General features: G+C 40.5%; 1 protein-coding gene across 2 annotated transcripts in view; it reads left to right on the top strand.

Moving 5' to 3' along the window:
- Positions 1–222: 222 nt before the first annotated feature.
- The window catches only part of PIKFYVE (phosphoinositide kinase, FYVE-type zinc finger containing), a 124,881-nt gene continuing 112,031 nt past the window's right edge, over positions 223–13,072 (top strand). For both annotated transcript variants that reach the window (XM_079133159.1, XM_079133160.1), the window contains exon 1: positions 223–460. In XM_079133159.1, the coding sequence (XP_078989285.1) occupies positions 425–460 (36 nt within the window). In that variant the 5' untranslated portion in view covers positions 223–424. The remainder of the gene's footprint in view (positions 461–13,072) is intronic.

Here is a 13,072-nt window from a genome sequence, read left to right on the forward strand (position 1 = left end):
TTTGAGCATACCATAATATATTTAACTATTTCTTCATCAAGAGACATTAAGGTTGTTTACAGTAGTTTGCTACAATAAGCAATTCTACAATGACTTTTTTGTAAATGTATATTTGTTTTGTGCAGAAGTCAAAGATGTTCTTAAGGTAGATTTCTTGTAGCCAAATTGCTGAATCAAGGGATGAGTGCATTTAAATATTGATAGAAGCTGTGAGACAGGCTGTATTGATGTCTCTCTCTCAACAGTGCAGTTGTTAGAGGTTATTAAGTGATTCTCCCTGTACAACTGGGGACTCACCAGCATATGCATGAGCAGCCAAGGAATGGTTTTGGCCTAATTTATTTTTAGAGTACGTACATTGGACTCTTCTGTAATTGAAAACAGACCTTTGATTCCTGAGTTGCAGATTCTGACCAGAACGAGAATGAATTGCACTCCATGTGCACCTGTGGTTCCTGAGGTAAGCATTTTCTTTCACGTCTGTGGGGCGTCTTTCATAATGCAGTTTCATTAATAATAATTTTTGTGTTTTTTTTTTTTTTGCAGTACTGGTGATTTTTTAAAAAATTTTTTAGTTGTAGGTGAACACAATGCCTTTATTTTATTTTTGTGTGGTGCTGAGGCTCGAACCCAGGGCTTCACACATGCAAGTTGAGCATACTACCACTGAGCCACAACCCCAGCCCAGTACTGGTGATTGAACACAGGGCCTTGTGCATGCTAGGCAAGCCATCGACCCCTGATCTACACTCCCAGCACTTTTTGTTTTATTTTGAGTCTTACTAATTTGCCCAGGCTATTCTTGAACTTGCAATCCTCCTGCCTCAGCTTCCCAAGTAACTGGGATTACAGGTGTGTGCCAGTGAGACTGGCTATTATTAGCGCTTTCAAAGCACATTTTCTAACTCAGCAGGAGTTTGTGTGTGATTATAGTGTGGTTACAGTTGTTGGTAGCTCAGCTGTAACTACCTGACCTGTATGGTACTGAGAAAACCTTTTCCCTCCTCATTAAAGACTAAAGAGAAACTAAACCATGTTAAAAAGAAAAACAAAAACAAAACCTCAAAATCACTTTTTGGCTTTCTCAAAGGAAATAACATAGGAAAAGAGACTTATTAAACTTGTAGCTTATCTCCAGTGAATAGCTTAATTATTGTTCAGTTTTTAAAGGATAAATCCATAGTTCATATTCAGCTCCTGCTAAACTGCTCTAATTATACTCTCCTATCTTGTCCCAAGGATAACCCTAGCGCTCAATTTTGCAGGACTCCCCATGGCTTTCTTGAACTGGGGAATTAAAATGCCATAGTCTTTAGGACATGTTAGGGCAATTCGTAATAATAAACTATCTTAAGTAGGGAAAAATCTGTGAAAATGAGCATTTGGTCTCTATATTATGTACAGTTGAGTGGTACCTTGGTCTGAATGTTGGTCCCTCCAAAATTCATACATCAAAATCTAGTCACCGATGTGATGGTGTTAGGTGGTGAAGCCTTTGGAAGATGATTAGGTTGCAAGGACAGAAACTTTTTAAAATAGTCCCCAGAAAGCTGCTTTCCCCTTCCAACATGTTAGGACACAGCTAGCAGGTGCCATCTGTGAATCAGGAAATAAATCTGCTAACACCTTGATTTTGGATTTCCAAGTCTAAAAGTGTAAGAAATCAATGTCTCTTGTCTGTTAGCTATACAGTTCGGGTATTTTGTTATAATAGCTTAAACAGACTAAGACAAGTGGTGATAGGGATGGAGAAGGCAGCTAAACAAATATTTGGAACTTTAGATATATTTTAGATTTAGAAGCAAAGAGTAAAGGAGCAAACATGCCAACAATTTAAGAGAATTAAGTAGAGGACATCATCGTGTTGAGCTCTTGCTAATTGCCTTATGCATGTATTTATTTCTAAGCCCCATGACAAACCTATGCAGGAACACTATTTCTTTATTTTAAGATGTGGAGACCGAAACTCAAAAAGGCTATCTTGCATGTCCAGACCCTTGTGACTAGTGAGTAGGTAAAGATTCAAACCTGTTTGTCTTTTTATAAAAATTTTAAAATTTGTTATTTTTAGATATACCAGCGAGTAGAGTGTATTTTGACAAATACAAACTGTTGGTCTTGTTTCAAAATCTTTGCTTTTCTCATGGTAGAGTACTTTGTACCAGTGAAATTTGAACTTCACATGAATAACAATTCAATTTTTTTTCAGTGTTAAGTGTGTCCCAAATATTCCAAGGGTACCTACTTATACAAAAAACTATTGATCATTTCTCAGAAATTCAAATTTTATTGATGTCTTATATTTTTTGTTAAGTCTGGCAACTCAAGACTCCCTAGCCTGTTAGAACCAAGAATAGGGTTGAGGCAGGAAAAAGACTGGAAATCTCCCTCCCTAATCTCCATTGTTCTTTTCTTTCTCTCTGTTCTTCCTTTGCATCTCTTCCCCTGTATTCCTCAGTGAGCATGGCCCATAGCTGGTGATATTTTCACCTACATCCTGGGTATTCTTTGAGCATATGTAATGCTGGGGATCTAACCCAGAGTCTCATTCATGTTAGGCAAGCACTCTACCCCTGACCTATATTCCAAACCCTACACCCTAGATTTTGATAACAGCGTTTAAAGAGAATGTGTCTAAATCAATCTGCCTAGTGAAGGCTCATTGAATCCACTCCTATTTTCACTTAAACACCCATGTTAAAGATTACCAGTCTCTGTTTTAGATAATACAGAAGAGATGTCACTCAGGATCAGTTGTCAGATTTTAACTTAGAAGATACCAAAGCTATCCTGAGGAGAAGATAAGGGAGGAGGACAATTGTTCCCAACCTGATTAGATCCAGAGCTGTTCTGCCAGGACAGCAAATCAACCAGTTCCTGTGACCACGTGGCAGCACTGTCTGGTTCTCTGCAGGATACAAAGATATTGTCCTCCTCTTGAGACATTTATAACATAAGATACAGCTGCCAAAAGATAGAGAAACGTGTGGAAATGCTGCCTTTATGAAGTTTGAGAACGTTTGTGGACGCCAAGCTGAATGCTCTGACACACCAAGACTGGGACATCTTTCAATTGCAGCTCTGGATGTACAAGAAATGATGAAGTGATGTGACAAACCCATGTAGTCAGTCCACAAACATAATACAATTGTCAAAGTTGTGGAAGTCGTTTCTGTTTGGCGTTACTCACCTTTGTGATTACCTGGACAGGTTTGCATCTGGCTGCTCTTAGCTTCGTCGCAGTCAAGCCCTGCAAGGTCCAAGAACTGTGTTATCTACTTACTGTGCCTTTTCAGTAACAAGGGGTGTTATTGTAACTCTGGGGTGTTACTGTAACTCTGGCACAGTGGACCAAAGGACTTGGCATCCAGCCAGTACTGAGAGCCAACCTTCAGGAAACTCGTGAAACAGGAACTTGTTCTTTGACATTGTCTTTTTCTCATGCTTGTCCTCTCTCTCTCCAAGTGTCCAGAATAGCTGTAACATCTCTATCTACTCCCTTCAGACACCGAGCTAAGTGAGAGCTTGTCACAGAAGGCAATGGCTTTCTATCCTCTAACATAGGACTCTCAGGAGTCTGTGCAACCCACAGGGAGGCCTTTTTAATGGTGGAATTTTCAATTCCCATGATGCCAATGTTGGCAACCTGTGTGCCATCCTTTAACTCACTTCTGCTGATACTGAACACAGCAGAAGTCCTAGGTGCCTGGGTTGCAGCTGTGTTCCACAAAGACACTTTTGTCCTTCTTTCAATATTCCTGCCAGAGCTGGCAATGATGTGTCCAGCAATGTCAGTGGTATTAAAATCTGCCATGGCGTCATCTTGGATGTGCTTAAAGAGTTCCAAAAGTCTTTAGAAGGTGAATAACTCTAATAAGTTAACCTCCTTAATTTTTTGAGTCTGTATATCTTTGCTGCCTGAAAAACTATCAGTAGAGGCAATATTTCTGGAGTTATGATACAAGTGAACTGGTGAATGAACTTTGGTACATGGTATGGTTATTAAAGGAGTCTTGAAATGACATGAAAAATGATTTGACAATCTTGGGTAGTTGATAATAGCAAGATATTTGGGGTAGTCTAGCTTTAATTTATTTTCTAGTGATAGAATTAATGTATATTCACTAGAACACAGAAATTCCTAAGAAAAGTTATATCAATGAAAACTTTTTGTTCTTTAAAACCTTTGTTTGGAAGCATAGAACAACCATCCAAATGCCTTCCATACCTGTATACTTAACCTAGTTAATAGTATAGAACAAATAAAAAAAGAAAGCAATATATGTAAATGCTGGAATAATCTTCTAGATAAAAGGAGAGTTTGGTTCCTTTTTTTCTTTAATGGTGAGTAAATTTTGATAAATAAAACACTCTTATCATTTGAATAGAGGAGAATGTTGTATTTGAATCACAACATCTGTAAAAATGAAATTTAGAATTTATGATTGGCATGTGATGAAACTTCGACCACTGACCTCCAAAGACAATTGTTTTCTTCAAACTAACAACCTTGGCACTAATAATAACCTCATCACCAGTAAACCTGTACTTTGAAAGTACTAGTTCAAGAAATAACGATGGGACTAAATTTCAAATTATTTCAGTCATCTCTTTGAAAATGCTATGCCAACTCCATCAACAGACCACAAAGGAAATTATACAAGATTTATCGGAATGTGTGTGTAATAATGGCAGTGTTAAAAATAAGTTCACAGTTTCTCTAGGCGATTATTTGAATAAGTCCTGCAATGTACTCTTTCAGGTATTTTTGTTGTTTTTAATTACTCTATTAACCAGTTTTGCACCACTATAACAAAATGCCCCACACAGAAAAATTATAAAGTAAAGGAGGCTTATTTAGCTCACAGTTTTGGAGGTTTAAAGTCCAGGACTGGGTGGGGGGGAGGAGCCAGTGGTTTAGCCTGTGGTGAGGGCTGTGCTAATGGGAGTGTGCGTGTGTAAGTCAGAGAGAGATACGTGGGTCCCACAGTGGTCTCTGCGGGCATGCCACGAAGACCTAAGGACCTCCCACTAGCCTGCCACCCCAAGTTTCTACCTCCTTTTAGCAATGCCATTCTGGGACCAAGACTTGAATCATGATGGGCAATTGGGGGTCCCTAAGACCATACCCAAACCATAACAATCACATTACTTAATTTTCTACATAAAGCTGCTTTATTTTATTTTTGAATTATTTTTCTGATTAAAACATGCAGAACATTCTATCTTGTCAAATGCCATCTCCTGGAACATCCTGGTGTGGCCCTTGACCACGATTCTTGCAGGATTCTGTTGGGGTTTTTCTGAGCAGCTGATCTGAAAGGTCCACCACAGCCTCTCCCTGCATCTTTTCCCCTGATAGATTGAAAGTAACTTTGATCTGTCAGAGTTATGACCAACTGATTTTTGTTATCAATATCTGGGTCTTTTGTTGGAATATATGCCCATGAGCAGGGGGACCCTTTTGCTCTCGTTCTGTACTGCTTCTGTGAGACCTGGAACAGCCTGACACATGCTAAATTCTCAATGAATGAATTTCCCTGTTTCACACCAGTACCTCATTGTTTGTTGACTAATTAACAACTGCTGGTTCTTCTTCTTCCACCAAATTTTCTTGACTGCTCTTTAGGGGTGCCAGTCTAGGTCAGGTGCAGGTAAGGGCCACAGAGTCAAGACCCCCAGACTCTGGGAGTTGGGTGGAAGCAGGCTTGTGGCAATCAGCCTGAAAACTCATTTATTGCAAGAACAGGCATACATTTTATAAGTTTCTTGCCCAATCACAATGTGCCACGGGGGATCAGATCACCAGGCTCCTATACAGGTTCTCTTGGTAACACTAGGTCAACTTGGGGCAGTTGTTTACATTCCTAGGTGGCCAGAGCAGAATACTCCTCTCTGCAAGTTTACACACTTGAGACATTAACTACTTCGAGCCAAGAACTAGGATTTCTCCCAACACTGCCATTCCATGTTCTTTTACCAAACAGATTTTAACTGTTTTTTTTTTATATAATTTCCCCTCAATCCCATTTGAATTTTGACTGAAAATGCACTACACTTTTAAATTTGTGAACAGTTGGCATACTTTTAATAGTGATTCCACATCTGCATACTCTGCTGCTGTATCTCTCTGTTTGATTAAAAAAAAAAAAAAAACTTTTCCTTAGAGCTCTGAGCTAAAAAAAAAAAAAAAGATTCTAATTTGTCATTGTAAAATGATTGGCACTAAAATGACTTGAAGTAATTTTAATCTATAAGAGACTAATACATTCAGGATTGGAAGTCTGGAGTCTTCGGTACTGGTTCCAGTTGAACTGCAGCTTGTGCGGCTTTAGGATTCTGTCCAAGGGTGATCAAAATCCAAATTACCTAGCTTATTACTAGGGGTTGGGAAGATGGGATGGTAAAAGTGGAGTCGGGTGTGTCTACAATATCCAGACAAGTTCTAGGCGACCATTATCTTCTTCAAAAACAGATGAAATACTACCTACAGGTGTACAATTCCTCTTCAGCAGTTTTAAAATCTGAAAAGTTACTAAAGGCTGAAATTATTTTCTTTCTCGTTATAACCTGATCTACACTGACACAAGGCTGTAGTCCTTACGTGTTCCATTCAGTGAGAAGATTCATCTTTGGCTGTGAAAATATCCATGTGTTCAAATACAGGGAAATGTTCCTGCTCCAGATCCTTCTGAAAGGGGTTGTAATGTGTAGAAAGTTCCATTGCTTCCTTTCACCCTTCTGAAATCTGACTCAGGTTTCACTTAGAGATTGTCAAACCCATGCATTACTAGATGGCCATGTCTTAAATCCTAGGATTTTGTTTTTTAAAAACACTATTTCTGGGCTGTTTAGATAGCTCAGTCAGTAGAGTGCTTGCCTTGCAAGCACAAAGCCCTGGGTTTGATCCCGAGCACCGCCAAAAAAAAAAAAAAAAAAAAAAAGCACAATTTCTGGGAATAGCTGTTGCTTGGCTGTAAAATGAAAGATTTTATTAAATGAATGAATGTCCTTCAATGTGGAGTTTGTTGGAGTCAATGAACTAAGTATTTTTCTGAACACAGGCTCTAATTTTTAGTGCTGATAACTGCTGAAATTTGTCTTTTTATATAAAATAAACATAACACCAGTCTATTCATGCCTCCACAGTTTCTCTTAGAATTTATTCTGCATTCTGAACCATATACTGCATGGGACAGACCTTTTGAAAATGTATAAAGAACTTTATTCAGAAAGAGATGATAAATACTATAAATCTCTTCATCACAGAATTTAGAATAAAGGAACTCAGTATTTTAACCAGTATAACATAGTACTACTATGCAGATTAATCTGAGGAAAATTCAAGGAGGTTAGTGAAAGACTTTTTTCCTTGTCATTTCCCTTTCTTTAAGTTTCTAATGAAATAGTCTTTAATTTATCATTACTTGATTTGTTTTTGTTTTTGTTTCTGTTTACCCAGGGTGTTTTAAAGTGAGCTATATTTCCAACCCTTTTTTATTTTCTGTTTGAGACAGGGAGGGTCTTACTAATTTCCCAGTCTGGTCTTGAACTTAAGATTCTCCTGCACAGCCTTCTGCACCGCTGGGAAGCTGGGATTACAGGTGTGCGCCATTGCTCTTGGCTAAATTGAACTTTTTATTACCACTTTTGAACAGGGCTTAGTCTCATTCTTAACCAAGTTCTAACTTGGTGAAAGAATGGGGTTGGGGGTGGGAGTTGTAGGTTATTTTAAGAGTACTTGGCCTTTTGTAGAGAGAAACTGATGCAGCTCAGTGATGGGCACAAACCCTGAAGGAACAGTCTTGGATTCTCATTCTAGGTCTGCCTTTTAGCACCCGATGGAGAAAAGAGGGAGCGCAACCACGAGTCTATTCAAAGCCCTGACGTGTCTGTTGGGGAAAGAGTCCACTGTTTCCAGCTAGCATCTTGATACTGTCAGACAGGCAAGGGGCCTGTCCTCCCTATTTCTTTATCTGTACATCATGGGTAATAGATGAAGTTAGTCTTGCCTAACCTGTCAGGGTCTACTTTCAGTTTTTCTTAGATATGATCAAACATGCTGGGTTTTAAGAAAATGCTAGCAAACCTAGCTTTGTCTGCATGGAAAAACTGGTTTGAAAGAGATCATTCTGATGAGCTACTTGTGCATAAAAATTTTTATCTGCACAGACCCTGTGGCAATTTCTTTGCAGCTTTTAACATTTCTCAGTTCTGAGAAAACACTGTCAGAAGCTTATGAAGATAAATAAACACTAGAGAAACAAGTGAAAGTGCAGGTTTAAAAGTGTCAGATTATAAACTCTCACTCTTGAAGAGCATGAAACTGCCAATTTTTCATTTTTGTTTGTCTTGGGATAGTAACATGATATCCGAGGAATTTAGTTATTTTTCACACTGGACCTCCCAATTTATGTGGCTCAGAAGAAGCTCCACTTTGATATTTCCTCAGGCACTTCACTTTAAATGAAGCCCAAGCTGAAATCATCATCACCCCCTAAAATTCATTGTGTGTGTGTGTGTGTGTGTGTGTGTGTGTGTGTGTGTGTGTTCAGTGTGTGGCATCAAAGTTTATTCAGTTGCTCAAGCCTGGAGATGTGGGGTCTTCTTTGATTCCTGCTCTATCTCAACTCCCCCGTCGAGTTCCAAAGCATCTTGCGAGCTTTGCTTTGTTTTCCATTCACCCCACAGCCACAAATGTCATTTTGGATCTCCTTCCCTCCTTCTATTTTTGCAAGTCTCCTCATTGGACTTGCTGACCCTAATACGGCCCATTCATCTCTTACCCACCTGCACCTACTCTTTGTTAAATTAAAAATTTTTCCAACAATACTTGTTAAAGCATGGTCAGGAAGGCTTTAATCCAGAACCACCTCAACAGATATAGGGATCACTGCAACCAGGTCTAGCAGTGAGGGAGGAAGACTGGGCTCAACCCCAAATACAGCATGGGCAACTGGGAATTTATAGCCAAGGAGAAGAGTGGGGCCAGTGGATGGATGTTGGGGGCTATGCCATGCGGACTACGCCAAGATGGCGCCCGGCAGCCAGCCAGAAGTTGTTTTGGTCACATCAGCGGTGAGGAGGTCGGTTAACATAAACACACTCAGGTGCTTTACTATTGGCCGTGTTCAAATAAGTCCACGCACACAACGCGTGCACAGGTGTTCCCAAGTGCTCCTGCTCGGGCCTGCTCATTTTGACCTTGCCGTGATTGGGCAGCTGGCTCTTCGCCTGATCTTCGCTTAACTGACGTGGCCCTGCCCTCCACCTCCTGGAGGGAATATAAGCGGTCAGTAGGCGAAGGCAAGAGGCAGCAGGCAGCAGGCAGCAGGCAGCAGGCAGCAGGCAGCAGGCAGCAGGCAGCAGGCAGCAGGCAGCAGGCAGCAGGCAGCAGGCAGCAGGCAGCAGGCAGCAGGCAGCAGGCAGATCACAGAGCAGAGAACTAAGAACATACCTCTATGTTGCAGATCACAGATTGCAGTACGCGGGACGCATCACTAAGAAGCACCTTAGATAGACAGCACCTTTAGCACGCACTCTAGTATGCACCTTTAGTTCACAGGATGTAGGACGCACCTCTAAGAAGAAGCAGCAGAACTCTAAGAAGAAACAGATCTCTGATAAGTGTAGAAGCCTGTCTTTCTCTAAAACTTCCTTTATAAGCAAGCCTATCTTCCTCTCAAAGCCTCTCTTCCTCTAAAATCAAGTAAGCCTCTTTTCCTCTATAAGCTAGAGAATAAGCAAGCAAGCAACGAAGCAGCACAGGAATAGAAGTAGTTTATTTCCAGTCCACCTCCGATAAATACCCACACAATTGTTGCTGCAGGCGGTAACAAATATCTGCAGGATTGTTGCTGCAGGCGGCGACAGATGGAGAAATTATTAAAAGGAAACATCAGAGGTAAGGGGATTGTGGCTCAACTGACCTAAGAGGATTCTTGCTGAAGGCAGACAACCCCTGGGGGAAGACGGAGGATGAGGAATCTGATCGTATATTGAGGATGAAGACATATTGAGGTTGGGGGATTCTAGCTAAATTGACTTATCAGAGTTCTTGCTAAAACTGTTTTTTACAAGGACAGGCACATATGGGTCTAGCAGAAGATTCAGAAAGGCGATTAATGGTTCATCAAGGAGAGAATCTTTGTCACCTTGTCAACAATTTGTTCTCCAGACTGCTGTTAAAGTAAAATTTCCAGAATGATCAATCAGATCAAATTCCTCTAGAACGCATATTTCCTTAATGGTTTAGATTTGTTGTAGAAAAAGACTCAGTACCCTTAGCAGGACCAGGCCTGCTGTGCTGCTTGTATGAACTGTGCCCTGCTCTGGGCCCAGCCAAACTGAGGGGCTTCATCTGCTGAGGGGATTATAGTGGATTGTATTGAGTCTCCCCAAAGACATGTCCAAACTATAACCTCTGGTATCTGCAAATGTGGTTTATTTGGCCACATGATCTTTGCAGATGAAAGTAAGTAGAGGGCCTCTAAATGAGACCATTCTAGATTAATGGAGGAAGGGCCACACAGCTTTTACCTGTCCTTTTGGGATGCTGGCTTTTAGAGCCTAGCACCAATGCTATGGGGAAGTTCAGGTCACATTGACTGTACGCCAGGTTCTGAATGAAAGCCCATCTGAGGTCCCAGCCATAGCCACCATCTAACTTCAATTCCACGGAAGACCCTAAGTGAGAATTGCCTCACTGAGCCCAGTCAATCTCCAGAACCGGTGGAGGTAACAAGAAGGTGATTATTGTTGTAAGCCACTACATTTTGAGATAATTTATTTTGCTATAAAGGATGATCAGAATATCATAAATGTCACCTGGGCCTCTCTGTACCTCAATTTTTTAATTTATGAAATGAAGTGCCACACAAGTTTACTACAAGCCTGAAACAAGTAATCAAGTAAATAACCTAAGGAGTGATTAATATGATTAATAAATGATATAATAGATTATTAATTAATAAATGTCATTATCATAGTGTATTCAAAGTATTAAAAAAGGGCAGGGAAAATATGGAATAGCTCACATAACTCTGAGTCAATTCCAAAATGACACTGAATGACTTTTTGCCTCTTGTCTCCACAGATTGAAACTAAGCCACAAGAACTTGGCAATAGAATGGATTCTATCTTGGGCACATCCTTAGATGACCTCTATCTCTTGGTCTGCCTACGGGGTAAACATGCATCCTAAATATAAATGATGGTCCTATTAAGATGTCCCCTACTCCTCAACCCCAGAGGTAGTAACCTTTTTTTTTTTTTTTTTCTTTATGGGTAAAGGCCTTTAGGGTCAAAAGCACACACAGGTGCTAATATGCCCCTGGAGTCAAAGGACATTCTTTCATAGGAAATATCTATTACTTTTGCTATTTTGGAAGCCCATTATTGTAATACACAGCATTATAAAAGGTCTTAATTCTCTTTTTCCAAGGTAGCACTATGTGCTAAATCAAGATACTTTTAAGGGTCCCTTTTTACTACACCATTTATGGAAAAAAAAATATGATTACCATACAATTTCCATTATGCTTTTACTTCCTGGAATCATAGTTATTGTCAGTGCCTCTATCAGTAAGATCAGCAGAAAGCCTTTGGAAGGAATAATAGGCAGAAGGGAAGGCAGAATTAATTAGGACCCTGGGGTCCAGAGACCACCCTCAGGGATTCTGCATTTCTCTCAAGGGCTAATGCCTGGTCAGAAATCAAGGATGACTTATTGTACCTAAAGATGCTGACTGCAGCTGCCTGGAAGGGCAGGCACGCACATTTGCAACAGAAGACTTCAGGCAGCATTTGGAAAAGTACCTAAAACTCTGGAAAATGCCGAATCATTCATCCTTAGATTCTGGTCTATGCCCCTCATCTGTTATGTTTTTTGGTGGTTGACTAGGAATCTAGATTCACCATGACTGACTCAGCCCAAACCAATCTTGTTGGTAATATTTAATCTCTAGATAGAAACATAGAGAAAATTGGTAACTGGTGTGTGGGACGGGGGCAAGTTAAAGAGGGACCTAAGGAAGGCAGAGGTCTAAACACACACACACACACACACACACACACACACACACACACACCTGCAAGATAGAATATCAATTTAAACCCTTTATCTGAAACTTTAGACAACAAACCGGGCACAGTAGAGCTTCCTGCTGCAGGGGGACAACATTGTTGTATTTCCTGGTTCATTTGTGGTTAATGGCCTTCATGATTTTCACATTCAAAGTGGCTTTAACTATGAATAAGCATTTTACCCAAAAGATCCTAAGGAAGATGTCACAGACCTGCCTGAAGACTACAGCAAATATCTTGGCAGCTATGGAACCAAAACCTCTTGATTTAACAAATGATTCTGGTTTACAAAGGGTCATAGCAAGTTCTGCCACTCTCCTGAACTCACTAGCGGAATTCTTAAAGGAACAACATTGACACCAAACCCAGTTTAACCAATTGAGGTTCTGAAATGGAAGGAAAGCAGTTGAAAGCAGTGACTTAGAATAGCAAGCCTCAGAGAAAGTCTTCTATACACAAAAAGTCGCTGATGGTAGCAAGGAATAAATAAATGATACAGTTTATTGTCCTGCCTTAAATTGCATGCAATGGAGAGTCCTGCAGTTCCTTATCATCATTGTGTTAGTCTGCTTCACTGTGACCAAAATACCTGACAAGAACAACTTACAGGAGGGAAAGTTTACTTTGGGCTCGCAGTTTCAGAGGTTTAAGTCCATGGTCCTTGATCCCACTGTTCTGGGCCTGAAGGTTAAGCAGAACATGCTGGTGGAAGTGCATGGCAGGGGAATCCTGCTCAGCTCAGGGCAGCAGGGAAACAGAGAGCTTAGGGTGCCAGGGACAAGCTATATAATCCCCAAGGCAGGCCTCCAGTGATCTACTTCCTCCTGTCACACCCCACCTGCCTACAGTCACCACCCATAATCCATTCAAATTATTAGTCCGTCGAATGGATTAATCCAAGGACTGGGTTACAGCCCTCAAAATCTAATCATTTACCTCTTAACAGTCCTCCATTTTCTCAGACATGAACCTACTGGGGGACACCTCA

This window comes from Sciurus vulgaris, assembly GCF_902686455.1.
Source record: "Sciurus vulgaris genome assembly, chromosome: 3".
In the NCBI taxonomy this organism is placed as follows: domain Eukaryota; kingdom Metazoa; phylum Chordata; class Mammalia; order Rodentia; family Sciuridae; genus Sciurus; species Sciurus vulgaris.